Genomic DNA, 26213 nt, shown 5'->3' with positions numbered 1-26213 from the left:
TCGCACAAGCTAGCTGGACCGCACAAGTGTTTGGGTTATTAAGCTGTTGGGCCGAATGACCCAAAACCATCCATCGCACAAGTCTGGCCGATCGTACAAGACCTGTCCAGTCGCACAACGCCGGCTGGATCACACATGTGTTCAACGATTGGGCCATCGCACATGTGTTCAACGATTGGGCCATCGCACATGTGTTCAACGATTAGGCCTCTAAGCCCAATACGAGTCGCACAAGGCCGGTTTATGTTGTCTGGGCCGGAAGGTTATTGGGCTGGACTTGATCGCACAAGTTCACTGGATCGCACAAGTCATTTATGTGTTATATTTGGGCCGCTTATACGTGTTGGGTCAGTTACGTTATTTGGGCCGTATTCTGATGGGTTTAATTATTGGGCCGGGTATGTTTGGGAAACATATGGTGGATCGCACAAGACGATTGGACTTGTGCGAGCCCAATCTTGTATATGATATAACTGTTGAACATGAGGTTGCGTATTTGCCATGATCCGTGTGTGTTTTTCCTATATGCTATCTTATGTGATAATTGTGTGCAATACTTTAGTCAAAACCTGACTTGTGTGGTAACCCTGTTAGGACGTGGTTGACCACCCTTAGTTCAAGAGTCTTTTATTTGTGTATCTGCCGAGCAAACCAAGGTGAGTTCACACTCTTACCAAGGCATGGGATTCCCGGGGTGTTGGGAATGGGATTGATAAGGATAAGATTGAATAGATTCATACGGATACCATTACTAGACTACCACACCATCGTCCTCGGTTGTGCAGGACACGTACGTAAAACCTACGTACACTTATGCTACTCGCTATCCTCGGTTGTGAAGGATACTCACGTAAAACCTGCGTGAACGGATACTCACTACTGCCTCGGTTGTGTCAGGCACTTACGTAAAACCTACGTAAACCCCCACGTACCCTATCCTCGGTTGTGAAGGATACTTACGTAAATCCTGCGTAAACTTGTACGTATTACTGTTCTCGGTTGTGAAGAACACATATGGTTACGCATAGTCTAGTGGATTAATAACATGGGAAGCCCCCACCAATAGAAACCTATACTGGCCCATTAGAGCCACTTGATACTCATGAACTTACTGTTACGCATTTACTTTCTGTGAACTCGCTCAACTAGTTGTTGACTCTCTGCTGCATGCCTTGCAGGACCTTAGGTACTAACGGAGCTTGCACAAGGAGGAGCAGGTCGTTGTGGGCAGATGGACCGTGATTACTTATTAAACACTTATGACATTTCAACCTTAATACTTATGTTGGGTTTTATATAATTGCTTCCGCTACATTACCTATGTTGGTTTTGATAAACACCTTTCGTATTGATGGATAACTTTTACTATTTAATTACATGTTCAATATGATTGGTGGCTTGATCCTGGTCAGTCACGCTCCCAAGCGGTGATACTCCGCGTGTGGATTTTGGGGGTGTGACAGATTGGTATCAGAGCCATTGGTTATAGAGAACTTGGTTTTAATATGGGAAAACGTTTTTATTAAAACCAGACTATAACCAGAACAGTGCTCTCAACGATCCACAACGACGCTTCGCTCCACGTGCAAGACTCGACATCCTAGGTAATAAGGTTTATGTTTATTGCCTATTTGCTAGAACTGCTTAGAACTTTGCTCGCATTACGCTTAGATATACATGACTGTATTACATGAGAACACCTACGTGCTTACACTTTTCTGTCATCGCCCTACTCGCGAACCACTCTCACTTACATTACTTTTTACAATGAAGATCATGTCTGGACGGATTAACATGACTCAAGCCCAGCTAGAGGCTCTCGTTCAAGCTCAAGTTGCTGCGGCACTTGCAGCTGCTCAAGCAGGTAGTATACCCTGCAGTATAGACTCATACTAGGATCCTTAGATCCTGCATTAACTCTCGTATTTAATCTCGTCCTATTCGTACACAATAGGTTAACACGCGCAGCAACCTGTCTGCACTTTCAAGAACTTCATGGACTGTCGTCCAAGTACCTTTAGTGGCACTGAAGGAGCAGTTGGACTCCTCCACTGGTTTGAGAAGCTCGAGTCTGTGTTCGAGATGTGTGAATGCCCTGAGGCTCGCAGGGTGAAATACGCCACTGGCACGCTAGAAGGAATAGCACTAACTTGGTGGAACGCCCAAGTTCAGATCTTAGGGTTGGCAGCTGCTAACGCCACACCCTGGAATGATTTCAAGGAACTGATCAAGAGGGAGTATTGTACTCGGGAAGACATCCATAAGCTGGAGGATGAGTTTTACCATCTGAAGATGACTGGATCGGAAATTGAAGCTTACACCAAAAGGTCAAACGAACTGGCCGTGCTGTGTCCAACTATGGTGGACCCTCCGATTAAGCGCATTGAGTTGTATCTCAAAGGGTTGGCGCCAGAGATCCAGAGCCATGTAGTAGAGTTAGCTAACGGTAGAAGTCTAGAAGCCACGCACGTAGTTCAGGGTTGTAATCTTATCCTAGCTGGTCAAGCCTTCTCTATCGATCTCATTCCCATAGTATTGGGTAGCTTCGACGTCGTGATTGGGATGGATTGGCTATCCCAACACCAGGCAGAAATCTTATGCAGTGAGAAGATAATTCGCATTCCTCGTTCTGGTCAAGAACCTCTTGAAGTTCAAGGCGACAAGAGTGATGCTGTGGTTGGCATCATCTCTTTCTTGAAGGCTCAGAAATGCTTACGAAAGGGGCACACTGCCATTCTGGCACTCGTTACAGACGCATCGGTAAAGGAAAAGAAATTGGAGGATACTCCAATTGTACGCGACTACCCTCAGGTGTTCCCTGAAGACTTACCTGGCTTACCGCCCCACCGTCAGGTCGAATTTCAAATCGAGCTCGCTCCAGGAGCAGCACCCATAGCTCGCGCACCATATCGTCTAGCTCCATCAGAATTGGAAGAATTGTCAAAGCAGCTACAAGAGCTCTTGGAAAAGGGCTTCATTCGTCCAAGCTCTTCGCCTTGGGGAGCTCCAGTACTTTTCATGAGAAAGAAAGACGGTACGTTCAGAATGTGCATCGACTACCGTGAACTGAACAAGGTGACGGTGAAGAACCGTTATCCTCTTCCGCGCATCGACGACTTATTCGACCAGTTGCAAGGGTCGAGTTACTATTCTAAGATAGATTTGAGGTCAGGGTACCATCAGCTGAGAGTCCGGGATGAGGACGTCTCCAAGACAGCCTTCAGAACTCGTTACGGTCACTACGAGTTCCTCGTCATGTCGTTTGGATTAACGAACGCGCCTGCTGTATTTATGGATCTTATGAACAGGGTGTGCAAACCCTATCTTGACAAGTTCGTCATTGTTTTCATCGACGACATTTTGATCTACTCCAAGAGTCAGGAGGAACACGAGCAGCACCTACGCCTTATTTTGGAACTCCTTCGGAAGGAGCAGCTATACGCTAAGTTTTCGAAATGCGACTTCTGGCTTCGTGAAGTCCACTTTCTAGGCCACGTAGTGAACAAGGATGGGATCCATGTCGATCCATCCAAGGTAGACTCGATCAGAAACTGGCCTGCACCGCGTACGCCAACGGAAATACGCCAATTCTTGGGCTTGGCGGGTTACTACAGACGGTTTATCAAAGACTTCTCCAAGATCGCGCAACCACTTACACTACTGACACAGAAGGGTGTCACCTACCGTTGGGGCAACACGCAGGAAACTGCTTTTCAGTACTTAAAAGATAGACTTTGCAGTGCACCTATCCTCTCTTTGCCAGAGGGCACAGACGATTTCGTAGTATATTGTGATGCATCCATCCAGGGTCTTGGGTGTGTATTGATGCAGCGGGACAAGGTTATTGCTTACGCTTCACGCCAACTTAAGATTCATGAACGGAACTACACGACACACGATTTAGAGCTGGGAGCTGTTGTTTTCGCGCTTAAGATATGGCGACACTACCTGTACGGTACCAGGTGCACGATTTACACCGATCACAGGAGTCTCGAGCATATCCTTAAGCAGAAGGATTTGAACATGCGTCAACGATGATGGGTTGAATTACTGAACGATTACGAATGCGCTATCAAGTATCATCCAGGCAAAGCCAACGTTGTGGCTGATGCCCTCAGTCGGAAAGACACTTTACCTCGGCGCGTGCGAGCGCTACAGCTTACGATTCAGTCTAGCCTTCCTGCACAGATACGAGATGCTCAGGCAGAAGCATTGAAGCCCGAAAACGTCAAGGCTGAAGCCTTACGCGGCTCACGACAACGAATGGAACAGAAGGCAGACGGCGCCTACTATGTAACGGGGCGTATTTGGGTCCCACTTTATGGCGGTCTACGCGAACTTGTAATGGATGAAGCTCACAAGTCTCGCTACTCAGTACATCCAGGGTCGGACAAAATGTACCACGACATCAAAACTACTTATTGGTGGCCTAGCATGAAGGCCCACATCGCTACGTACGTTGGAAAATGCTTGACCTGTGCAAGAGTCAAGGTTGAATACCAGAAACCAGCGGGCCTACTTCAGCAGCCTAAGATACCTCAATGGAAATGGGAAGAAATTTCCATGGATTTTGTTACAGGCCTGCCTAGATCCCAGCGGGGGAATGATACCATATGGGTGATCGTGGATCGACTCACCAAGTCTGCACACTTCCTGGCTATAAAGGAAACGGATAAGTTCTCCACTCTCGCAGACGTTTATCTTAAAGAAGTTGTTTCGAGGCACGGAGTGCCCACATCCATCATTTCGGATCGCGATGCACGATTCACGTCAGAGCTATGGCAAGCGATGCATAAATCTTTCGGCTCACGGTTAGACATGAGCACAGCATATCATCCTCAGACGGATGGGCAGTCTGAGCGAACGATTCAAACACTTGAAGACATGCTTAGGGCATGCGTTATAGACTTCAGCAACGGCTGGGAAAAGCACCTCCCTTGGTGGAGTTCTCGTATAATAATAGTTATCACACCAGCATACAAGCCGCTCCATTCAAGGCATTGTACGGACGTAAATGCCGGTCACCTCTCTGTTGGGCAGAGGTGGGGGATAGTCAGATTACGGGTCCAGAGATTGTAGTGGACGCCACAGAAAAGATAGCACAAATACGACAACGCATGGCGGCAGCACGCGACCGTCAGAAAGCCTACGCAGACAAGCGTAGAAAGCCATTGGAATTTCAGGTCGGGGACCGGGTTTTACTTAAAGTCTCACCCTGGAAGGGTGTGGTTCGTTTTGGCAAACGGGGCAAACTAAATCCGCGGTACGTCGGACCGTTCGAAATCATAGAGAAGATAGGCAAAGTGGCCTACAAGTTGAACCTATCAGCTGAACTCGGGGCAGTTCATAATGTTTTCCATGTGTCGAACCTAAAGAAGTGCCTATCGGATGAAACCCTCATCATTCCTTTCAAAGAACTCACTATCGACGAGCGGTTGCAGTTCGTCGAGGAACCAGTTGAAATCACGGGCCGGGATGTGAAGGTCCTCAAAAACAAGAGAATCCCTCTTGTTCGAGTTTGTTGGAACTCCAAACGTGGTCCAGAGTACACCTAGGAACGCGAAGACAGGATGACAGAAAAGTACCCCCAGTTATTCGGAACCAATGCAACCACTGCTGAGGCTGAAGCTACTACTTCGGAATTTCGGGACAAAATTCCAGATCAACGGGGGAAGGATGTGACACCCCAGGAAAACCAGTGAACGATTGAACTTATCTAGCTTCCTCAGTGAGTGCATACCAAATTTCGGGACGAAATTTCTATTTAGTTGGGGATAATGTGACAACTCGAACTTTAGATTTACTTTGTGCACGATATGTGATTATATGAACTTGATCGATTAATTGAAAGTATGATTATTATGCTTGTGTATGTAATGTATTTATGTATGGTTATGACCCGATCGCACAACACACAAGACCCACTCGACCGCACAAGCCCACTTGGGCTTTACATTTGGACGCGGCCCCTTATGGGCAGCCTAAGTGGAGTTCGGCCCACCTACTTTACACGATTAACACAAGGGGTGTTGGTAATTTGCACACACTTTGGCAAATCATCCTCACACAAGAAACCCTAGGCGCTACCCCTCTCTCTCGTTGCTTGGAACCCGACGGCACACACACACTCTTTCTAACCGAAGACTATTGTTCGGATCACCTTTTCTGCCATTAATCGGTTAGTATGTTTGATTGTGTTCATGTATGATTCGTGTGGTATTGCTCGTTTGTTTACCGAATGATATGTTTCGAATGAGTATTGTATGATGATGATTTTAGCAATTTTACTCGATAAACCAAGGAGCCTTGTTATCATGGTTGTTTATGATGATTGATTTATAGTGTTTTGTTAAATCGACTCTCATGTATGTTCACGTAAATCGGATTGTACGACATAATCAAGTTAAGTGTAGGTTGTTAATCGGCTGTTATGTTATGCAATTCGGATTGTTAACTTGATTGATTGGTTTGTGAATGGGTTATGTTGTTGATAACCGGATGCATGTTCATGTGAATCGATAAGTTTGTTGTTCATACTTTGTTAGGGTTCATATGGATTTAGGAACGATTTGCACTGTTTGATCGATATCATGCTAAACGATTTGTTAAAATCGTGTGAATTGATAGAATGTTAAGTTTGGAAACTATTGATTGTTGTAACTGATTGCTTAAATCACGGAATTTGTTTACCAATTGCACAAGGCATCCTGTTCGCACAAGATGCCCACACGAACAAGCAGACCAGTCGCACAACTGACCTGGTCGCACAAGCTAGCTGGACCGCACAAGTGTTTGGGTTATTAAGTTGTTGGGCCGAATGACCCAAAACCATCCATCGCACAAGTCTGGCCGATCGTACAAGACCTGTCCAGTCGCACAACGCCGGCTGGATCGCACATGTGTTCAACGATTGGGCCATCGCACATGTGTTCAACGATTGGGCCATCGCACATGTGTTCAACGATTAGGCCTCTAAGCCCAATACGAGTCGCACAAGGCCGGTTTATGTTGTCTGGGCCGGAAGGTTATTGGGCTGGACTTGATCGCACAAGTTCACTGGATCGCACAAGTCATTTATGTGTTATATTTGGGCCGCTTATACGTGTTGGGTCAGTTACGTTATTTGGGCCGTATTCTGATGGGTTTAATTATTGGGCCGGGTATGTTTGGGAAACATATGGTGGATCGCACAAGACGATTGGACTTGTGCGAGCCCAATCTTGTATATGATATAACTGTTGAACATGAGGTTGCGTATTTGCCATGATCCGTGTGTGTTTTTCCTATATGCTATCTTATGTGATAATTGTATGCAATACTTGAGTCAAAACCTGACTTGTGTGGTAACCCTGTTAGGACGTGGTTGACCACCCTTAGTTCAAGAGTCTTTTATTTGTGTATCTGCCGAGCAAACCAAGGTGAGTTCACACTCTTACCAAGGCATGGGATTCCCGGGGTGTTGGGAATGGGATTGATAAGGATAAGATTGAATAGATTCATACGGATACCATTACTAGACTACCACACCATCGTCCTCGGTTGTGCAGGACACGTACGTAAAACCTACGTACACTTATGCTACTCGCTATCCTCGGTTGTGAAGGATACTCACGTAAAACCTGCGTGAACGGATACTCACTACTGCCTCGGTTGTGTCAGGCACTTACGTAAAACCTACGTAAACCCCCACGTACCCTATCCTCGGTTGTGAAGGATACTTACGTAAATCCTGCGTAAACTTGTACGTATTACTGTTCTCGGTTGTGAAGAACACATATGGTTACGCATAGTCTAGTGGATTAATAACATGGGAAGCCCCCACCAATAGAAACCTATACTGGCCCATTAGAGCCACTTGATACTCATGAACTTACTGTTACGCATTTACTTTCTGTGAACTCGCTCAACTAGTTGTTGACTCTCTGCTGCATGCCTTGCAGGACCTTAGGTACTAACGGAGCTTGCACAAGGAGGAGCAGGTCGTTGTGGGCAGATGGACCGTGATTACTTATTAAACACTTATGACATTTCAACCTTAATACTTATGTTGGGTTTTATATAATTGCTTCCGCTACATTACCTATGTTGGTTTTGATAAACACCTTTCGTATTGATGGATAACTTTTACTATTTAATTACATGTTCAATATGATTGGTGGCTTGATCCTGGTCAGTCACGCTCCCAAGCGGTGATACTCCGCGTGTGGATTTTGGGGGTGTGACAGTGTTTCATTATATGGTGGAGAACATTACGTCAAAGAGTAAGACTTGGGTGTATCCAAGATTTGTTCAAATGATGGTAAATCATGCATATCCTGACCTGGAATGAGATGTAAACAATGATCTGTTGGTGCTATCTCACATGAGTAATGATTCGTTGAAACAGTTAGTCAGATATCATCCAAATCACCCTGAGCCAAAGAAGAAAGCTGAATTTTTTGGTTTCATCAAGGATGAGAATTATGTTGATCCAGATCCAGTAAATCATCAGAACTAGAGAAATGAGGAAGAGATGAAAGAGAAGAGCTATGCAGATGAATTAGAGATACTTAAAGAACTCAAGGGAACTCGAAATGATTGGTTTGTAAAAGAACAAAAAAGGAGGGGCAGGAAAGCCACTCCTAAAGCACAAACAGAAGAGGGTTCGTCTTCACAACCCAAAAAGCGTCAAAAGAAAGCTGCTAAAACATTGCTTGTTGATGAACCAGAAGCAGAACCTGAAGTAGAAGCTGGAGCTGAAAATGTAGTGAATGTGGGAGTTGATGTTCGTTTATCTCCTAACTCTCAAAGTTTGCTGAAAAAGCTTAATGTGTTTAATGCTCAGAAAGATAAAGCAGCTGGTGAAGAAAAAGGTGATGACGTAAACAAAAGTACTACAAGTTCATCAAGTTCTTCTGAAGATGAGATTGACGAGACTGAACGTTATAAGAAAGTTATGTCTGCTGTTGAGAAAGTGAAACAGAAAAAGACGAAAAGGAGTGATAAAGATGATGATGATGATGTGTACATTCCTTCTCAAGAAAATGTTGAAGATGTTCAAACACCGCCATCATCAGGTGGTAGAAAGAAAGCTGGTGCAAGAAAGAGAGTTGTTACTCCAAATATGAAAAAGCCATTAAAGATCGTGCTGAAAAAGAAACCTAGCCAAGAATCCAGTAAACCACCATCACCACCACCTGAACCTACAACACATCAATCACCAATACATTCACCACTTCATCAATCACCCCCAAAACAACCTACACCACCAAGACAACCATCACCATTACATTTCTCACCACCTCATTCACCATCACATATTCATACTGTTACACCACCACAAGAACAAACTTTACTTACTTCACAACAGATCTTCCAAACACCACCAATTACACAACCACCTGTTCAAACCACACCTGGTTCTTCAGGGTACAAAAATTTTCCAAACATTCCTTTGAACATGGGTATAGGTCTTGATGAGATTGGAGATTTTGATTTTGCAAGTAATGTACAAGTCAAGAATGTAGAACAGAAAGTTGATGTTGTTGTGGCTGAGAACAAAAGATTGGCAGATCGTGGGAAGATTCTTGAAATGCGTGTAAAGAAAACTGAGTCTGATAACAAATTGTTGCTGAAGAAAATAGAAGCAGGTCAGACTGAAATTGATATTTTGAAGGTTAAAGTGGCAGAGCTAGAGGAAGAAAAGGCATGCAGAGATGAACAAAACAAGTACTTTGAATTAAAAAAACAAAGAACTTGAAGCTGCCAAAGCGGTGAAAGAACATGAGCTGTATATGATGAACAAAGTTCTTGAAAACATACTCGGAAAGTCTATTGAACAGAGGTTTGAGGAGATAGAGGTTAAAGAAGTTAGAGAAAAGCGTCAAGCAGAGATTGATGCTCCAATGCAAGATAAAGGAAAAAGTGTTGAAAGTTCTGTGAATGCTGAAAGATCAATAGTTTTAGCTACTGATCCTGTTTCTCCTATTCAGAATCCTGTTCCTATATCTTTTATGTCAGCTATCTTTGAAGAAGATGTATCACTTGAAGATATTGTTGGGGATGACGATGAAGGGGATGATGACGAAGAAGATGACGATGAAGGAGATGATGATGAAGAGGTTGATGATGAAGAAATAGTATTCTCTGCTAGCAGTCACAGTGATGACGATGATAATGATGATGATGACAATCAGGGTGGTACTGGAGTTAAAGTGACTGAAGCATCAAATGAAAAGAATGTTGATGATTATATGAATGATGATGCAAATGAAGTCTCAGAGGATGCTGATAGAGAGGGGGAGAATGTGAATGATCAGAATGTGGATGAAGTTGAAAAGCTGATTCTTCATATTGAGCCTAATGTAGAAGAGGGAGAGATCAGGCATACATATACATTGGATGAAGTTCTGAAGATGTTTAATGTGAATGAAGATGAATTCAAGTTCGATTTTGAAGATGAACTGAATGCGTTCGATATCAATCATCAACCTGAGTATGAATATAAGTATGTTGAAGATGCAGATGTCGATGACAGGGTTGAGGTTGAAGATTGTACAGATGAAGATACTGTAAATGAAGATACTTCTGAATTTCCAACTCTGATGGAGTTCTTTAGTGAAGAGAACAGGGATGAACTCAAGAGGAAAGTTGTTGAGATTCTAAAAGATAAAAACTTCGATGGTACTACATAAGATCTTTTGAAAGAAGAACGCAAGAAGTGGTTCAAGAAAAGTAATGAAAGAAAGTTTAAACGTCCTTTGAAGTTTTATCAAAGAGATAGAAGTGTTTCTTTGGGAGATATCATTAGCTGGGGATTTCTACCTCAAGTTAATGCATACTATTAGAAGAGAGTGTGGAGTACAATACTTTGAACGTTTGCATGATATTATATCCCTACCTTGGTGGGATGTAGAGGAGTTGTTAAAGGTGAGAACCTTGGGATATAAGGTGAGAAAGAATGATGTTGCTATGTGGGGTCTGATAAAGTTTGAAGCTCTGAAAAACTTCAAGCATTGGAAGCCTCATTACCCAAAGAGAGTAAGAAGAGTTAATCCAGAAACAGGAAATGAAGAAACGATGTTGAATGTGAAAAAGCCGAAAGTGATGAAGAACATACCAGTGCCAAAAATGGAACAGGAGTTCTACAAAGGTTTTATGGGCTGGGTGTATAGTTGTATATCAACTGAGGCTGTGATAACTTATAGAGCAGGGAATGAAATCAGAGAGATTTTTGTTTATGACCCTATGTGGTTGGTAAACTGCTCTGCAAAAGATATCGAATGTTTGTTTGTGAACAAGATCCGCTTCCAAGCTGAAGACAGAGAGCAAGCGATGTAGTTTCAGAAAGTGGTGTCTATTTGTTTTCAAAAGGGTATCAATGCTGATAACAGATGGAACTCAAAATGGTGGTCGCTTGAAGAAAAAGAAAAGTTGAAAGCTGAAAAAGAATAAAAGAAACTGGAAGAAAACAAAGGGAAGTGGATGAGGATGCAAGCTGAAGAAGAAATGAGAGCAAAGAAAGAAAATGAAAAGCTGAGAAATTTGCTAAAGAAAAAGCCTAAGTCAAGAGAGGAAAGTTTCAAATCGCTATGAAGACCTGAAGACCAAGACTGAAGACTCCGGCTGTATCCAAGGGGGAGTTTGTTAGTGCACGATGTCTAAAGCCTACGTCTTAAGTCTAGGGGTCTAAATGTGTCAAATATGTATAGTACAGGGGTCTAATGTGTAAATTAGTGGAAATTCATGTAATTCCGCTTGAAATGACACTGTGTCATTTCAAGCGAAATCTAATGTTTATGATTCCGCTCGAAATGACATGTGTCATTTCAAGCGAAATCATCAGCCTATATATAGGTTTGTTTGTTTCTCATTTGGCACGGATTCCAAAGTTGTATACCGAACTGCTGCCGGATTTTCTAGTGAAGTATTAATGAGAAACAAGTGTTAAAGTGATATTCTTCTGTTTTCTACTCAATTTTCTCTGTTTCAACATTGTTTGTTTGTTTCCGCCACTCAAACAGTGGTATATTGACTTTAATTGACTCACTTATCGTCAAATCGATCCTATAATGTTTTTTTTGGGTAAAGGGTTACCCCGGTGATTCTATTAAAAACAACTGCAATTAAGTACAAGTAGTGAGGATGTGTTCCACACTAGTTCATATACAGGACATGCCCCATATATGTAAATCAAACAAAATAAGTAAAACCTATGACACCCCGTAACCTAACCTACTATACATCAGTAGACAAGACAAAAACAAAACAAAACGAAACCCTCATCCGCCATCATCAAAGATGAAATTGCCAGAAACCGGCAACCCCTTCACACGAATCAACAAGAGACTATCCATTGGAGAACTTTGTGGAAGAGGTGCTAGCCTTTGCTCTCGAAGAAGAAGAATGTGTACCCGAGGTCATAAATTCACTAGTTTCATTATAAACTTCAACGTCCTCCTCCTCATCCGATTCCTGCTTGTCACTACTGGTCTGCGCAATTTTCTTCTCCACTCGACCCACAGTGGTACCTCCCTGATTTCCAACATCATCCTTAAGAATGTCAAACGGGTTTGACGTTGAAACCTGGTTATTCATCGGACTCCTTAAGGAAGATTTTGGTTTAGGTTTGACAACTGGCCTGTAAACTAACTTAGGCTTCTGATTTTTCATATGGAGGCCTTGGTTATTAACTTTCTTCTTCTTGGCCCCTACAACCTGAAAATCATCATTATTCTTTTCAGCATCCCCACTTGAAGTTACCTGAGGGTTCTTTGGGCACGAGTGGGCACGAGCCATCATCATGACCAAACACACAGCAAGAGGAGCACCTTAGAGGCTCCCAATCATATTCAATCTTGACCTCCACCTTTGAATGACCATTACCATCCAAAGATGGGATTGCAACAGTAACACTCTTTTTTAACTCAGCCCCTCCCTGAACTTCAATAAGCGCTCTAGCATAGCTGCTTCTTCCCCAAGACTCAGCACACATCGTGGCAGTATACAAATCCAACATCTTAGGGATCCCAATCTTAGAAGCGACCAAGCTAAGACCATCCTCGGTAAATGCCGCTAACGGCACATCATGCATCTTGACCCAAACTGGAACAACTTTAATGCCCTCTTTTTCCATCTTGATAGAGGGCGACCACTCCTACAAAATTATGGGTACACTTCTGATCAACCAAGGCCCATCCTCTAACATTTAATTCATCCCTTCCTTAGTTCTAAACTTAAAGAAAAAAAACCCGTTTGCATTCATCATAAGCCAGGAAAGACCATATTTAACCCAGTTGTTTTTTTGCAAAGTAATCGACCATAGGAAATGCCAACTATTTACCCAGAAAATATCCAAACAAAGTGTTAGCATACCTATCAGTAACTTGTTGGACTGATGACAATGGAATAACAACATCAGCACCATCAACTGCCTCGGTAGATTCCATCGCCCGAAAATTCACTTTAACATTCTCCTTAGAGTTCTTGACAATGTTAGCAAATGATAAAGGATCTGCAGTCCCCGAATTACATGGTTTTCCTTGTGCAACCGACAAAGTCACTCCATCCAGACCTGATGATGGCGAATTCCCCAAATTAGGATAATCCCAAAAGTGTTCCGATTGCTCACCAGCCGGTTTCTCCAATTGAACGTGCACCGTGAACTTCGTAAGTTCATCAATGATGTTAGGTCGCTTAGGATCAATCTGATTGCCAATCATTAAACCCCGCCTAGGTTTCAAAGTGTTCCCGTCAACATCAACAACCCGATTTGCTAAATCTTGAAACGACAGTGACGGCTTCCCAGGGATATCTCCACCAGGTTTCTTACGTTCATCCATACTAAGATTAACAACTCTCTTAACCCTTCGTTGAACTGAATCATGCAACACGAAGACCACGTAAACCAGACGAACCAACGAATACGAATAATGCAAAACCCTAAACTAGCAAAAACCCTAACCCATGTATCTTACTGAATCAGATAGATGATGGTAAATCAGGTATGAAAATCCGATCGACCAAAACTATACAATAGGCTCGAAAACAGGGAATCAGGGCCGGCGATTTTAAAAGAAAAACGAAACCCTATTCTTAAATCGATAAATCCTGATAACAGAATTCGTATTAGATGTTAAAATCGTAATACCAGTTCTGCGGATCAAGAATTACGATGAAGAAGCCTAGGGTTACCAGAAGGAATAAATCGCCATAGCTAGAGAGAGAGAATTAGGGTTTTTTTCCCGCTAGATCAACATTTTGATATAAATGTTGTCGAGTGCTTAGTGGAGGTCTTTGGTTTGGATAGGTGATCATTGGTGTAGTGTTGCTTGTTTCACTCCTACACTCTCTAGCAAACTGACCTAACCTATTACACTTGAAACAAGTGATTTTTTATTTATCTAATCTCACCCTTCTCCTGCCATTTAACCTTGGAAACTTCTTACCAAATTTTTTTTATAGAAATTGTTTGTTCAAACACTAAGTAGGCAAGTTGATGCAAAATGTCCATTTCCTCTAAGTATGTGGGATCAATATGTTTGAGATCATCAAGAATAAATGATAGATTAACAGAGTTTTGACTATCACCATTTGCTGTGAAAGCAAAATTGGAAGAGTATTTATCAGAGTTTATCCCAGTTGATATGTCAATAAAATTATCATAACTCTAACAATTAACAATTCCAGATGATGATGATTCTTCTTGACTCAGAAGTGTTGTGTTGCTAAAGACATAGTCATCAAACACTTTTCCAGTTTCCAGGAGCTTCTTTGACACTTTTCCGGCATCCAGAAGCTTCTTTTTTCTAGACAAAATTCCTCTTTAAATGTCAAGAGCTTTCCATGAAGCTGAGTCAATGTTATTTCCTTAAAATCTGGTGTTGTTTTCATCACAATGGCTATTGTATCCCACTTTTCAGGAAGTGATCTCAAAAATTTGATAATTAAAGTTGATTTTGAAAATTATTTGTTTACCAACTTTAATTCACTTATCAGCCAAGAAAATCTTTCAAACTATTGTGTTAAGGTTTATCCCTTAACATGAATGAAAGTCTCATATAGCTGATTAAGGATTTCACGAGTGTTCTCGATCACATCCTCTGCTCCACCAAATTGTTCTTTCAATGCATCCCACAACTCTTTAGCACTATTACAATGTAATAGGCCTGCATAGATCTCATTTGGCAGAGCCATGACCACAATACTGAATGAGCCTTTGCATCTAGCTCAAACTTTTAGAAATCTTGCTTACGACACTAGTTACCATTGGAACATGTGGTCTGAATATCATGGACTTCCAACATCCTGTGTTCTGTTGAGCTAGCACATGTGCCATCCAACGTTGTCAGATATTGTATTCTGATCTGACAAGCATCGGAGGCCTATTGTTGAGACCGGTGTTATGGGGATCATGATGGTTTTGTGCCATTCTCTTTGATCTTTGTGAAAACAGAGTATGTACAAAAACTTTTTGTAATTGATACTTTAAACTCTAAATTCTGATTCAACGAACACATTGGTTATCAATTCGTGAGTTGATCTTTTGTTATTAAACTGATTGTAAATTAAGTTTAATGTGAAAGCCCTGATACCAATTGTTAGGATTTGAGTTTAGCTTGTATGCTTTAGATGAATAATTATGGATGTAATATAAAGTAAAAATGGAAATGCGGAATTATATGAGCATACAAGAGTGGAAAGTTATATCAAAACTGTTTTACATTAATAATAAAAGGATTCCAATTACAACAATGAATTTACAAACTCCCCCTCAGCCCGATCACTCATAGATTTGTTCGTACAAAAGGAATGTTTGTAAAGTGATGAAATAAATCTCTAAGACATGAGATTTATTTATACAAGTACGAAAGGTTTGTTTGCAATCAACCAACGTCACCCTGATAGTGACATTTAACATTGCTAACAGAAAAGATTCCATAGATTCTAGCAAACATCTGCAGAAATCTAACATCTGTCTGTTACATAAAACGTCTGTTCTAAGCATTACACTATTACGTTGATCTAACCGTTGTTTGTTTGTATCAAAAAAAACTGTTTGGCCAAAACAGATGTTTGGTTCTCATGATCAATGCTTTTCTCCAACAGGGCTTTGGCTTATAAATAGTAGTTCTATCTTCATCATCAGAGGTTTCATGCCTTCAAACTGATCTTTGATGTCTTCAACAAATGTTTTGAATAGTTGTTCAAGATTCACTATCTTTGGGAGGAGAATGTATCATCTGTTGTTTATTTCTTGATCTTCTTAGCATGTTTTGGCTTTTATAAATCATTTGTTCTTTTGTAAGTCAAACACTATGTATATATAAAGAGAGATAAAGGAAGGGGTGTGTGAATATTATCACCAATTATAAATAATAAAGAACTTTGGGGTCTAAGGTTTGGAATCTTTTAGAAAGAAGAAACGTACGGGATATAACTGTGAGGTATATATACGTCACTTAACTGGTGCAGATTTCAGCGTTTCAAAAGATCGCTGTCTAGGACCATTTGTGGTAAAATACACATATATAAATTTACTTATTAAATCAGGTTAAAGTAAATATAAATTTACTTATCACTATCGGACTTCAGGTAATAATAATATTCTTTTTAACTTTGAGGAATGGGTAGCTACCCCCACCCCACCCAAATGATAACACAAATTTGACAAGAACAATGTACCACAGATTATTATCAAAACAAACAAACCAAACCCAATTGAGATATGAATTGACCATACGTACATGTCTACTAAGAATCAAAGTACCATGGCCTTTAATAAATTTTTCTCATCCTTCTTTTTTTTTTATGTTCAAGCAAACAAACAAACAAATAACAGCAACAACAACAATAATAATTACAACAACAACAACAACAACAACAACAATAATAATAATAATAAAAGTGAACTATAAACCATCTGCAATAGTCTGGGACTCTGGGCAGAGAACATCGTTGGTTTTGAGAGGGGAGGTTCCGTTGAAAAGGTTGGGTCTACAAGGTTTTGCCAAAAAAAAGTCAGGGGGAAGTTTGTGGCATACGCCCCAATTGTAGATACTCTTAACAAATCTTTATAAACAAAAACTTTAAGTACATGAGTCAGGATACAATAGAAAGCTTATTTGGGTAGAAAGTCTAGAAAGTAATCTTGATTATCTATTAAATAATCAGTGGCTAAAATTAAATAGGTGAAACTGAAAAAAAAAAAAAGAGGCACATGAGTTAGTTTGAGGGTATTTTAGTCCATCCAAATCAATGCTTTCTCTCTCCTCCAATTCCCCATCGTTGTTAAAACATTAATAACTTTTTCATACGACAATATTTTTTTTATAAAAATTGCATCACAAAAATGAGTGTTTTTTTAATCTTTAAAACGAGCACACTATTGCTATACTTTAAAAAAACTGAAAACCCAGATGAGTAAAACGCAATGGATAGAACAACACACTGTAACCCAGGTTCTAAAACGCAATCGGGTTTCATATGGTCGGGATTATGTTTTAACATGGTAATGTCTCTATTCTAACATGATCATGGTTATGTTTTAGGATGATCATGTTCTTTGCACTCAAATTCTGGAAAAAAAAAAACGTACCTAAAACGCAATGGGTTTCACATGGTCATGTTTCTCTTTTAACATGGTCATGCCTTTATTTTAACATGGTCATGTTTTTGTTTTAACATGGCCATGCCTTTGTTTAACATGGTCGTGCCTCTGTTCCAACATCCAGATTCTAAAACACAATGGGTTTTAACATGGTCATATTTATGTTTTAACATGGTCATGTCTTTGTTCCAACATGATCATGCTTCCCTTTTAACATGGTCATGTATTTTGATGTTCTTTCACACTCCAGTTCTAAAACGCAATGAAACCAAAAATCAAGATTTTGCACTACAGATTCTAAAAAGCAATGAAGTTTAACATGACCATGTTTATGTTTCAACATGGTCATGCTTTTGTTTCAACATGACCATGCTTCTATTTTGGCATGATCATGTTTTTTGCAACCGATGTTGTAAAACGCAATGAAACCCAAAATCAATATTTTGCACTGTAGATTCTAAAGAGCATGGAGTTTTAACATAAATTCTGAAAAGCAATGTAGTTTTAACATGGGTATAACTTAGTTCCAACATGATCATGCCCCTATCTTAGCATAATTATGTTATTTGCACTGCAAGTTCTAAAACGCAATGAGTTTTAATGTGGTCATACCTTTGTTCCAACATGATCATGCTTCTATTTTAGCATGGTCATACCTCTACTTTAACATCCCGAAGAACAAAAATGAAAAGAACTCTAACTAAAACATAATGAGGTGAAAAACGCAACTGAGGTTTGATAACCTAAAACGCAATGAAAAAAAAATAACCCAACTTACAAAAGAACTCTGATTAACGACGGTGGACGGAGAAAGAACTCCGATACACCGTGGTGAAACTGGTGGCGGTGGAGCGGTGATGGTGGATGGTGGAATGGTGGTGTCAGATTTGAAAAACCCAACATGTGGTTGAAGGTGGTGGTGGTTTCAGATCTAGTTTCCGGCAAGATGGTAGCGATTATAGGTGGTGGTGGTTGTGATGTGGTAGTTTATAGTTTTGAAAATGGTGGATTTAAGTATATGAGGAAGAGAAATAAATTACAAATGCTGGATTTTTTATGAAGATGATGAGTTTTGACCAAAATACCATTCCTTGTGTTTTTTCATCTTTGTCACATGTCATTCTCTTATTGTTTTCTATCCTTCCAACCCAAACTAAACTTTCTATTTAATCTTTTCTCTTAAACTCATAGCCAATGATAACATCATTGGCCGGAATATTATATCTATATGTTAAAAGGTAAAAACTAACATTAGCTACGATTTATTTTTTCTCTTACATATTGTCAACAAACTATTTCACCTTTACAATTCTATAAATTATTTTTTGACATTGGAATTGGTATTCTTTACAATTCTGTAAATTATTTTTCAACATTGGAATTGGACATTATATTCAAACACACTATGTTTGAAATATTTCACTACTATAAGGTGAGTTATTAATTAATAGAGCAAACCTCATTTTTCGTTCTTATGGTTTGCTTATTTTAACACATTCAATTCAATAGTTTAAAAATTGCATTTCTCATCCAATATTTTGCAAATTTTAATAATTCTAGTCCATCACTCTAACAACCATTCATTTCTCTGTTAAGTTTGTGTGAAAAAGACAATAATACCCCTGGACTTAAAATGTTTATTACAAAACTTTTATTTTTTGTTATTGTTATTATTATTATTTACACTATCACCACCCCACCACCATTGCCCCACCATGTCGACCTTCACCACACAACCTGCAACCACCATCCACCGCATCTGACCCTGTCCTCCAATACACCGCCAAACCACCACCCGATCCACACAACTGTCAACCCTACCACCATCACCACTACCCCCGATTAACCACCACTAGTCACCGCCACTCCATTACCATCACCAAACACCCACTGCAACCACCAACAAACCACCTACCTGCATCTACTCCGTCACCACCATACAACACCGAAAACAACCCCCACCATCGTTAACCATTCACCTTCCACCATCCCAAAGAATTAAAAAAAAAAAGGAGTAGAAGAACGAACGAGAGACTCTGGCGATGGGGTCGTCGGAGCGAAGATGAAGAGGGGGGAAAAACAAACTTGAAAACACATGGATTATTATATTAAACAAAAACAAAGGATATCAATGCATTGTAACATATACAATTATGCCCACAAAACTGCTTTTGCAAGCAACACAGATATCAAAGATCTTTCTAACATAATGCTGGTAGACCAAATGTCATTGTCAATCTTATAAATACAAGCCAAATGGGTTGACAGTTATATGAGAAATGTATACATACATGGGGACGTTCAATACATATACATTTTATGTAGAAAATGATTAAAAAAACTACACACTTGTACTTGGCCTTGTGTATCATAGTTAAGGCAATAAGTACAGGTGTTTATGCGCTTCCTACATTTCATTACTTAAAATGTTTCTTTAAATTGTTTGTGTATTGAATGATCCTCTCTTTGTATATCTACACGCACACACATATATACACACACACAATCAAAGCACAAGTTGTAACAGGAAGGAAAAAAAAAAAGATTCATGTTTTCATATCCTAAGCATGAAGCATGGAAACTTGTACATTTACAAAGCTTTTAGACAGTCAATATAGAAAAAGGTGGGAAGTTTGACATAATAGCAAGAGTACTCTAGTTCCATGGACTGGCAATAGCATCCCGGAAGACTGAAGTGCCACCTGATCCAGCTGGTGAAGGTGATGGGGAAAGTGAAGGAGACGAGGCAACATAGTTTGTTCCCGTTACAGATACACTTGGCAGATTACTGCTTTGTGGTTGACCATTCGAACCAGGAGCAAAGCGTGATGGACTACTAGCAACAATCCCACGTGACGAGTTTGGTACCTGCAATGTAAATCAACAACATACAAATTTTTTAATTCCCAGAATAAGAATAACGGCTACAAATGGGTCAAAAGTAGGGGTGTAAACAAACCGAGCCACTCGTTACCTAGTCGAGATTGGTTTGCAAATAGCTCTAATCAAGCTAAGCTTAAGTATGCCCGAGGCTAAATTGGAACTCATTTAGTAAATGAGCTCAAGCACAAGCTTCATATACATTAAACAAGCCTCTTACTTACATATTAAACAATTTTTATTTAACACAATAAATATTATTCTAAATATAAAATATAGTATTATGTTACATATATAACAAATATAGGTTTTTCGAGTCGGCGGTCTCAGCTAGAGCAGTCTCTCTATCCCTAGGATAGGGTAAGGTTTGCCCTTATCACACCCTCCCCAGACCCTACCAGTAGCCCTGTTGCGGGAGGAAGTTTACTGGATGCGTTTGTTTGTTATGTAAAAAATACATGTAGAAAAATGCTATATGTGTAAATAAATAAAATAGCTTAAGTAATAATACATGATTCAAGCATAATCTATAGAGCTTGAAACTATATTACTATTTTATAAACATATTTTCCGTAATAATATTTAATGTTGAAATAAAAGACAAAAAAGTTGTAGTAATCAGAAAACGTATGCACAGAAATTTCCTGGGCCTACTTGGAAAAAGAAAAGAAAACCCTGAATCTGATTCTAACTCTATACAATATACACAATGAAACCCTCGCCTACCATATAAGAGGCCGTAACATCTTATTGAGTATCATGTCCCACTTCTCTCAACTACCATGTATTCTATGAGAAACTACTACAATTTGAAGGATTTTGTAGGTCCATTGATCAGGTTTCGGCAGAAGAGCTTTCTAAGTTTACAATAATAATAATAATAGATTCCTTTTCGGGCTTCCTAATGAAAGAAAGTTCAACAAAATTAAACTAGAGATGGATGATTGCCCAGACACATGTAACAGAAGAGAAAGAATCCACTGGTCATTCAGCATATTTTTTGTCTATTTCTTGTTTTCTAATATCATTTCACTCTAACAAGAGCACAAAGAAGCATTCATCAAAATTAGAATTCTTGCCATTGGCATAGCTGGGTTTTTTTTATGACTTAATGTGAAACTGAGAAGATCTTTTTATAGCATAAATCACTATCATCCCTCTAAATGTATCTTCCAAAATGATAAAACGTCATGTAGTTCAATGACTGCAAACAGATCTTCATGCTAATGAGCCATCTTGTGTGAAACTTAATAGAAAAAACTTTTCAACCACAAAAAAAAAAATAGATTACCAAATATTAGAGAGAAAATTTCCTTTCACAAAAAAAAAAAAAACAGAAAATGTAGTGGCATAATGAAAATTAAGATATGATGTGAATTCTGTGAGAGGTTCAAAAATGATTATGTGAATAAAAAAGGTTTAAAAAAAATACATTTTTTGATGAATCAAGGGTAAACTAACATGAACTGATAAACACATTTAAAAATGTCTCTCATCTAATCAAGTAATCACTAAATAGATTAGTACAAAGACTAACTAAAGCAAAAAGATCATTGTATCTTCTAAAATTGAAGAAAGTATTAAAGTCACTTATGAAGCCAAAGGCCAACTGGTGTTCCTTTGTGAATCAAACAAATCCTTTATTTCGCTGCTCATTAAACTACAAGAAAGATAAATGCCAGACAACGAACCACCAAAAAAGGGGTAAATTACACTCTGTCCTTTATGTTTGTATCGGATAACGGATTGCAATGGATGCCATAACTTCAATAGTCACAATCCTTTATTTGTAAAAGCCATTACACCCTACGTCCTTTGGCCCTAACCTGGTTAGAAATTTCAGTTAAGTATGGCATGTGCCTTGCACATGAGGGCATTTATGTCTTTTTACCCCAATCTATTTGAATCATCCCCTTTCTCCTTTCTCTAACCTAACCTGATACATTAGATGTTGTAGGGGCTGTGACACCCAAAGACATAAATGCCCTCATGTGCAAGGCACATGCCATACTTAACTGAAATTTCTAACCAGATTAGGGCCAAAGGACGTAGGGTGTAATGGCTTTTACAAATAAAGGATTGTGACTATTGAAGTTAAAGGGCATCCATTGCAATCCGATACAAGCATAAAGGACGGAAAGTGTAATTTACCCAAAAAAAATGCGCCTGCCCACAGCCCCTACAAGAAACAAATCATTCCCACCTTGATTTTTCTTTAAATCAAAATACCCTTCAACTGTTAACATCGGCGGCTTACAAGTTACAACCACTGCAGAGAGATGAATAACAGCTAAAATATACCTAGTTCTCTCAGTAGAACTGCAACTGATCCCCTACAATATTGTGTCTGTTTATTAATGTGTCCACTTCTTGATGGAAAAGAAAAATCAACTCCAAACCATAAGCCAAAATAAAGCCATCGTTTTTTTTGTTTAACTATCTTATTATGATAAATAAGATTAAAAAATATTCTCAAAATCGTTTCCTACCAAGGGCGAAGCTTAGAAGGGGCCGGAGGGGGCGCCCGACCCCCCGAACTTTTCGCTCAGTAGTGTTATGTATGTAGCTTTCATATAGAAATTTTTGGGTATATACGTTTTCGACCCCTCCGGTTCTGTAGAATTTTTTGGGTATATACCTTTTCGACCCCCCCATCGGAAATCTCAAGCTTCGCCATTCCTACAACTACGAAGCACCAACTCCTCTATCACTTTAATGCAAGTCCGGAAGAACCAAAGAATAATAGTATACTGCGTTCTGACTAAGGCTCAAATTCAGAATATGAACCACAGTTTCTAATTAAAATACAGTTTTAACCAAAAAATGAAAAGAAAAAAAAGATATAAAACTAATGCATAGCTTGAACTAGTAACTTATGCCTTACCATACTGAAGGGGGCCCTCCTAGGAAGAGAATCTGAAGACGGTGACATGCTGCTCATTCTCGTCATATTACGGGGATGCATATTGTCAGCGTCTGCTCCACCGACATCAGCACCTTCTGAAGCAGGTCGGGGAGTGACATGTCTACTCATTGAACCAGAGTCATTTGTGACGTCCACTTGGAGAGATACAGATGGGCGGCCTGTAATTCCCTGCACATTACTTCGTCTTCGCAGTTCCTCTTCAGCATTTAAGATCTATAACGAAAAAAGAAGCACTGATTAATGTCTGTAAATGTAAACAAAGCAAAAAAAACCTAAATAAGTAATTTAAAATCCTTCTCATAAAGAAATGTGTATCACCTGTTTCAACACTTGTACCAGTTTATGCTTCCTTTCATTCAAGATTTTCAACTTGTCTTCTACCTCTTTCTTCCTTTCTTCTTTGCCGTTTAAAGAATCCTCTTTAGGGGGCTGCAAAATATAATATTCATTCTGATAATTTGATCCATAACAAAAGAAGCAAAACAAGAATAACTTTTAGTGATTTAAACCCTAATAGAAGTGTAGACAACATATAAAATGCCCTCCTAAGATGACAATATAGAATGAAACATAGGTAAAGATAATTATTGTAAATATCAAAAAGTAGTTTGTATTAAAACTGATCAGAGCAATTACATAATAACTAGCAGATGAGTGAAGTTGAAGAAACACCACCCTAATTACGAGTATAAGTAGGGGTCGGTCTATCTGTATACCAACCACCACCTGCCATAACATTTCCATCATTACATGCCCTAGTTTCCAGCTTCTCATTCAATTCAAAAATACCCAATGAAATGAATTTCTTATGTTGCAGAACAATTAGATATAGGGCACGCAAAATAAATATAAAAAATGCAAAATGAAACATATACCGACCGCAAGTAGTTGATCTTCCTGATGAAGAGGGGCAGTGTTGGAGTCAATTTCCGGTAAGACAGCATCAGTAGGTATGAGGGACCAATCATGATGGTGAGGTGTGGACCCGTTTTCGACAGGTTTGGAATTGGGGGATTGGGTGTTAGGGTTAGGGTTAGAGGTGGATTGGAGGGCCCTGGCACGGCGGTTGAGGAGGGTTTTGAAATCCTTGAGGGAGATTTTGGGGGTGGGCATGAGCCATTCACGGTGGGTGTTTGGGGCACGGTGGAGTTTGCCTTTGTACACTGATATCGCCACCATTTCTGTCCTTCCTTCCTTCTTTCACCCCTCCCTCCATCTATTTATATTATATTATATTATATTATATTATATTATCTCGTTAATTTTATACCAACCAACAACCAAATAAACCAACATATATTATATTATATTATATTATATTATATTATATTATATTATATTATATTATATTATATTATATTATATTCTATTCTATTCTATTCTATTCTATTTTATTCTATTCTATTATATTATACTATACTATACTATGTTATAATCCCGTGTGTTACACGGGTTGAATAATGAAAATTGAATGTGTGTAGAGCACAATAAAATAACTAAGTGTATCTGATAATTATCTCATAGTTATTAAATACCCAACCCGTTTATAAATTCCTTAACATCGGAGTTATACTTGAAGTATGGGTCATATTTTTGTATCGTAATTATAAAAATACCATTATCATTATAAATCTAATTTAATAAAAACTTACAAAAATAAGTTATTTTTGTACAATTTAGTTAGAAACCACACACGACACAATAAGTTGTTTGCTTATATTTAGTTAGATACCATTATCATCATCTTTTTTACCCTTTTAAAAATTTTGGTTTTCCTATCGTATGGATGGGGCAGAGATATAAAATCTTTAAATTGAAAAAAAGAAATCGTACGTTGCTGATTGAACTTGGCTTTAAATCTTGATCATATCATACGGACGGAGCAGACAGGAGCACACTTAGGTGCTGTGGTTGGTGAGCGGATACACACCTTAAACAAAAAATTTTAGTTTATTTTATAGGTAAAAATCTCGATTGCACCCCGTTGAAAGCTTGGTTGAAACCTTTGTTCGCATCCTCGGAATATAATTCATGCATTCACGCCACCGGGGCAAAGATATTAACCAAAGATATTAAATATTTAAGTTGGAAAAAAAACATATATTGCTGATTGAACTTGGTCGAGCTATATGATAACGAATAGAGTGAATTTCAAGTATTGTCCTTTATCTTTATAACCATTTTCAGGCGTTATCCTTTATGTTTAAAATTGACGAGTTTTATCCTTTATGTTTTCATATCATACACGTTTTTTCCTTTAGGCCAAACCCAGTTAGTTTTTTCAGTTAAATTTGGTTATGTGCTTTGCACATGAGGGCATTTTTGTCAATTCAAAGGTTGCAGAAGCTTTGAGCTGTAAATCTATCGTTGAACTTAACTTTGAATTGACAAAAATGCACTCATGTGCAAAGCATATGACCAAATTTAACTGAAAAAACTAACTGGGTTAGGCCTAAAGGAAAAAACGTGTATGATATGAAAACATAAAGGACAAAACTCGTCAATTTTGAACATAAAAGACAACGCTTGAAAATTGTTATAAAGATAAAGGACAATTCTTGAAATTCATTCTAACGAATAATATCAAACATTAATTAGATATGATACAAATTATTAACATATATTTTTAATATAAAAAGGTATATTTGATTAGCTAATTAACTTATTAACATTTTTTATTTGTACTGATCTTTCATGGTATGTTATTAGATAGATTTTCTTGATTAGCATATTAACTTATTAATTTTTTTTACTAATCTTTTATGGTATATTATTAGATAAACTTCGTTTTAAAAAAATAATAGTAATAATTTAAAATTT

At 39.0% G+C, this 26213-nt stretch overlaps 2 protein-coding genes across 3 annotated transcripts; both read right to left on the bottom strand.

The window, feature by feature from the left end:
- Window positions 1–12327: 12327 nt before the first annotated feature.
- On the bottom strand, window positions 12328–13114 carry LOC110894050. Its single transcript, XM_022141218.1, has 2 exons — window positions 12742–13114; window positions 12328–12689 (listed from the first exon to the last, which is right to left on the bottom strand). Exons 1-2 carry the CDS (start codon window positions 13112–13114, stop codon window positions 12328–12330), a joined length of 735 nt encoding a protein of 244 aa, XP_021996910.1.
- Window positions 13115–20119: 7005 nt separating this feature from the next.
- Window positions 20120–24616, bottom strand: LOC110919509. Of its 2 annotated transcripts, none has more exons than XM_022163779.2 (4): window positions 24273–24616; window positions 23712–23822; window positions 23352–23606; window positions 20120–20455 (listed from the first exon to the last, which is right to left on the bottom strand). In XM_022163779.2, exons 1-4 carry the CDS (start codon window positions 24570–24572, stop codon window positions 20243–20245), a joined length of 879 nt encoding a protein of 292 aa, XP_022019471.1. In that variant the 5' UTR covers window positions 24573–24616; the 3' UTR covers window positions 20120–20242. The 2 variants fall into 2 exon arrangements, with proteins under 2 accessions (XP_022019471.1, XP_035842328.1); XM_035986435.1 differs by lacking the exon at window positions 24273–24616 and adding an exon at window positions 24030–24187.
- Window positions 24617–26213: the final 1597 nt, after the last annotated feature.

The sequence above is a fragment of the Helianthus annuus genome, chromosome 2 (genome assembly GCF_002127325.2).
Source record: "Helianthus annuus cultivar XRQ/B chromosome 2, HanXRQr2.0-SUNRISE, whole genome shotgun sequence".
NCBI classification, from domain to species: domain Eukaryota; kingdom Viridiplantae; phylum Streptophyta; class Magnoliopsida; order Asterales; family Asteraceae; genus Helianthus; species Helianthus annuus.
Note: the sequence above shows the minus strand (reverse complement) of the source record. Positions and strands in the feature narration are given on the sequence as shown.

Coding starts and splice junctions, on each gene's coding strand:
- LOC110919509 (XM_022163779.2), bottom strand. CDS start 24,572: ATGGTGGCGATATCAGTGTACAAAGGCAAACTCCACCGTGCCCCAAAC. Junction 23,607..23,711: donor TGGTACAAGTGTTGAAACAG/GTGATACACATT, acceptor TTTTCGTTATAG/ATCTTAAATGCTGAAGAGGA. Junction 20,456..23,351: donor GGAGGGCCCCCTTCAGTATG/GTAAGGCATAAG, acceptor TTTACATTGCAG/GTACCAAACTCGTCACGTGG.
- LOC110894050 (XM_022141218.1), bottom strand. CDS start 13,114: ATGGAAAAAGAGGGCATTAAAGTTGTTCCAGTTTGGGTCAAGATGCAT. Junction 12,690..12,741: donor CGTGCCCAAAGAACCCTCAG/GTAACTTCAAGT, acceptor TTCAGGTTGTAG/GGGCCAAGAAGAAGAAAGTT.